Raw genomic sequence first — 4,430 nt, forward strand, 5'->3', positions numbered from 1 at the left:
GGGGGGGGGTGGGGGGGGGGCGAAAAGAACGCACGCTGCTGTGGGAAGGATCGACAAGGCTAGTGCCAACGTATCTGGTCCTCGAGGCTAAATCCGAAGAACGGCATTCGGGGGATCAGAGGGCGCATGCTGTCCATGGAGATCTGGGCATTAGCAATTCAGATCGATGATCCACGCAATCCCGCGGGCCGGGGACGGGGACAACGGGGGGGGGGGGGGGGCACAAGAAGGGCCGCGCGTGGCTTGGATGCTGCTTATATGTGTGTGGGGGCTCTTGGTCAGCCTGTACTGGGCACGGGTGGCTGCCCGGCAACATGCCCCTTTTTGCCCAGGAAGCGGCGCAAACAGGGGAAGAGATATGCCCCCTCATGCGGGGGCGGGTGAGGGGGGGGGGGGACGCCACGAGACCCAGGCTGGTCCAGGGCATTTCCGGAGATCCCTCCGCCCTTTTCTCCTTCTCGGGGATGGATCCCCCGGCCGGATGCTGAAGAGGCACTCGAAGAAGAGGCCCGAGGCGCACCCGCACCCCCGCCCCCTCCACCCACCCCCAACCAGCTTTCCTCCTGTCTGCTCCCTGCCATACATTTCCTCCCTCCCCCCTCCCTCCTCGTATTACCTCCTCTCCTCCCTCGCCGCCAGTTCACGTACCTCCCCACCGACTCGACGATCACTCGCTCCATTCCCTCCTCGCTCCCCCTCTGTCTGCGCTGCGCTGCGCTGCGCTGCGCTGCACTGCGCTGAACTGACCGAATGATGCTTCCTCCACCCGCCCCTGCCTCATGAAGCCCCTGCCCCTCGCTAAATGTCCCATCGCAAGCTCGCCCAGCAGTCCGGTCTCGGCCGCGCCCTGCGCCGTGACCGCGGTCTGAACCGTCGCCAGGTCAATGGCGACCCGTATCTCCACAGCACCGAGATGGATGATGGCCCGAACTGGATGAAGATGCAGTCGATTACCGACCGCGGTGTATGTGCAAACCCCCCATTGCCCGCCTGCCTCCCCGCTCTCCTTCACACTTCCCTCTGGCTCCACCTCTCCGGTCTTTCTGCTCTCTGACACACACCGACGCACACATACGCGCACGCTCATGCGTCCAGGATCTCGAGGAGTTCCTGAACGTAGCTCAGCTGGCCGACAAGGAGTTCACCGCCGAACGCCGGAACATCACCGTCATCATGGGCGACCACCGGAACATGCTGGAGTCCAACCTTGATGACGAGGCCCTGACCCATGAGCTGGTCATCCGAAGCAAGGATGAGCTGAGTGTTCCCCGGCGCCCGGCCTGGTCTCGGACCATGACTCGTGAGGAGCTCGACAAGATGGAGCGCGACGCCTTCCTCGAGTGGCGCCGCTCCCTGGCCAGGTGCGTGGCGTCTGTCCCCCTCCGGCCTCCTGGTTCCCGGTGTTTCCCTTCGCCCACTCACCACCTTCCCCCCTTTGCCCTGTGTTTCCCCCGACCGCCAACACAGCATCCAGGACACGGAGAAGATCCACATGACGCCCTTCGAGCGTAACATCGAGGTTTGGCGCCAGCTGTGGCGCGTGGTTGATCGTTCGTGCGTGCCCTTCGCCCTCGCCGATTTCCCCCCTCCGCCGCCCTCTGTGCCCTCCGTTCTTGCGGGCGTGTTCCACTGACCTGCCTGCCTCCCTCCCTCCCTTGGCCGGCCGATCCCCCCCAGTCACGTTCTTGTTCAGATCGTGGACGCTCGTAACCCGGAGCTCTTCCGCTGCCCGGACCTGGAGCGCTATGTCCTGGAGGTTGGCGCCTCCAAGAAAAACCTTCTGCTGGTCAACAAGTCGGATCTCCTGACCCCCGAGCAGCGGTACGCCCTGGCCCCGATCCCCCCCCCCCCCTCTGATCTTTCGGTGCCCCTCTCCCGCTTTCGGCCCTTGAGGCTAACCCACTCGCTCTCCTCCCCCCCCCCCCCCCCCCCCCCCCCCCCCCCCCCCCCCCCCTCCTCCCCCCCCCCCCCCCCCCCCCCCCCCCCCCCTGGCCAGGGCAGCCCCCCCCCCTTGCCCCCTCCCCTTTCCGAGGCCCCCCCCCCCCCCCCCCCCCCCCCCCTCCCTTCGGCCCTCGCCCTCCCTCTCTTTCCTTCTCGCTCTCGCCTCCTGTAGCTACGCCTGGGCCGAGTACCTGGACAGCAAGGGCATCGAATTCGTCTTCTGGAGTGCCACTGAGGCCCAGCTTTTGATCGATGCCGAGCTCGAGGCTCTGGAGCAGGCTGGCGAGGCGGACCAGCACCATGACCGGCCGACCGTGGTCGCTCCCTCGGCGGCCGACACCGCGGCCGTGACGCAGACCCCGATCGACCCTGATACCCTGCTGAAGGAGGCCTTCGGCAAGCCGACCAACCCGGACTTGGCCTATCGGTCGCGAATTGTCTCGCGTAACGAACTTTTCGCCATGTTCCATGAGCTGGGCTCGGATGTCCTGACCTCCGGGGCCCTCGGTCCCGATGGCCGGAAGCAGCAGCTGGTTGTCGGCCTGGTTGGCTATCCCAACGTCGGTAAGTCCAGTACGACCAACGTCCTGTGCGGCAAGAAGCGCGTGGCCGTGGCCGCCACCCCTGGTAAGACCAAGCACTTCCAGGTATGTCTTCAATGAGTGCCGGCCTCCGGCCGAGCCTTTGGCACATTTTCCCTTTCCCCCTTGGCCTCGCGCTGTTGCTGCACCCGGCTAATCGTCGCCCTCCCTTCTCCTGGCGGCTGCTTCGCCCACGGCAGACCATCATCCTGAGCCCCGATCTGATGATCTGTGATTGCCCGGGTCTGGTGTTCCCCTCGTTTGCGGCCCTCCGTGAGGACCTCGTGTGCAACGGCATCCTGCCGATTGACCAGCTTCGCGAGGCCATTTCCCCGACCCAGCTCGTCTGCCAGCGTATCCCTCGGCTGTTGATTGAGTCCATTTATGGCATTGTCCTGCCGCAGCCGGCCCTTGGCGAGCCGGCCGACCGGGCGCCGACGGCCACCGAGCTGCTTGGAGCCTTCGCCATTGCTCGTGGCTTCATGCGCAAGGGCCATGGTAATGCCGACGAGATGCGCGCCGCGCGTGTCATCCTCAAGGATTATGTGGCTGTACGTGCTGCCTTGTCCACTCCTCCCGCCTCCCTCCTCTCGCTGTCTTCCCTTCATGCTCTCTCTCGCTCTCTCTCTCGCTCTCTCTCTTCCTCGAGAAAGAGAGAGAGCGAGAGGGAGCGAGAGAGAAAAAAAACTCGCCCCCAACAACATCCCACTCACTTACACCTGCATCTCCCCCTTCCCCTCCCCTCCCACCTTCTCATGTGTATCTAGGGCAAGCTCCTGTATGCTCATCCCCCGCCCACCATTGAGGGCAAGCTCTTCAACACTGCCTCGCACCTGGCCACCATCCAGGACCTTCAGGAGCGCAAGGCGCATCTCTTCCGTCACGAGACCAAGGTTTCTTCAGATGGCCAGCAGACTGACGTCCTGGTCCGCCGGTCGGCCCGCCAGCAGGTACGTCTCGTGGCTTTCTCTCATTCCGGGAACTGGGGGCCGAGATTGGGTGTTCTTCGTTTGCCTTCCCCTTTTCCTTGGTGGTCCTTTTTACTAACCTGGCCTCCCCGGCTCCGTGATGCTCCGGTGGGGTTTTTTTTTTCTTCATCCTCTGCATTCAGCCTCAGAACAGCGTTCAGGCTGAGATCGACCGCGACTTCTTCGCCCAGTCCAATGTGGGCGTCGGCTATAAGAACAAGAACCTTTCTTCCATCAACAAGGGTGTACGTCAAGTTGCCGTCTGCCTGCCTCCTGCCTTCCTCTGCTCTGCCCTGTGCCGATCTGCTGCTGACCTCCCCCGAACCAACCACCAGCACCTCGAGGCCCAGGAGCCGGGGCTTCCCGGGAAGAAGGGCCACAAGTCCAAGAAGGTAAAGGCTCGCAACCTGTACAAGGCCACCAACTAGCCAGGGTGCAGACTGTCCCCTCCCCTCCCCCCTGCCCAGTCGGCGGCGGGGCCTCTCCCTTCCGAATGCGTCTGTCCATGATTCATCCTCTCCTGGCGATGCTATCACACCTGCAGCCTTGCACACGTAGGTGCGTGTGCACGCGCGCGGTGCTCGTACCCGCCCTGATGGAGGATCGCGGCGCGGAGTGCCGCGCATCCTGTCCTTGTCTCGTTTTGCAACACACAGCATGTTGGCCCCATCTCCTCCCCCCCCCCCCCCTCCCTACCCCCATATCTTCTCCCTTCTGCCCGCTCCCTGGCCGCCAGGCACACCCATCGACTGCCGCGCCTGGCACGCTTGTGCATTCTGGATCCTGGGCATCCAAATGTAGATTAAACGCAATATGCTGTCTCCCTGTTGTCCGGTGAAAGTGTGGCCCATGTGTGTGCTGAGGGTGCAAGAGATACTTGTATTTCGTGTTTGATGAGTGTTTCGGCCCACCCTTGACTGGAAGGGGAGAGGTGGAGGGG

The 4,430-nt window shown here is 63.8% G+C and overlaps 1 protein-coding gene across 1 annotated transcript; it reads left to right on the forward strand.

Moving 5' to 3' along the window:
* Positions 1-534: 534 nt before the first annotated feature.
* H696_00756 (hypothetical protein) lies at positions 535-4,175 on the forward strand. Its single transcript, XM_009494640.1, has 10 exons — positions 535-644; positions 786-964; positions 1,096-1,361; positions 1,468-1,554; positions 1,678-1,821; positions 2,114-2,588; positions 2,723-3,073; positions 3,290-3,472; positions 3,634-3,735; positions 3,826-4,175. The coding sequence occupies exons 2-10, from the start codon at positions 803-805 to the stop codon at positions 3,916-3,918; spliced, it is 1,863 nt and encodes a 620-aa protein (XP_009492915.1). The 5' UTR covers positions 535-644; positions 786-802; the 3' UTR covers positions 3,919-4,175.
* Positions 4,176-4,430: the final 255 nt, after the last annotated feature.

This window comes from Fonticula alba, assembly GCF_000388065.1.
Source record: "Fonticula alba strain ATCC 38817 unplaced genomic scaffold supercont2.1, whole genome shotgun sequence".
Lineage (NCBI taxonomy): Eukaryota > Rotosphaerida > Fonticulaceae > Fonticula > Fonticula alba.

What these genes read in the sequence shown, in the direction of transcription:
- H696_00756 (XM_009494640.1), top strand. Translation starts at nt 803, where the DNA reads ATGTCCCATCGCAAGCTCGCCCAGCAGTCCGGTCTCGGCCGCGCCCTG. An exon ending in TGGCGCCGCTCCCTGGCCAG is followed by an intron (nt 1,362 to 1,467) that starts GTGCGTGGCGTC and finishes CCGCCAACACAG; the next exon opens with CATCCAGGACACGGAGAAGA. An exon ending in TGGCGCGTGGTTGATCGTTC is followed by an intron (nt 1,555 to 1,677) that starts GTGCGTGCCCTT and finishes GATCCCCCCCAG; the next exon opens with TCACGTTCTTGTTCAGATCG.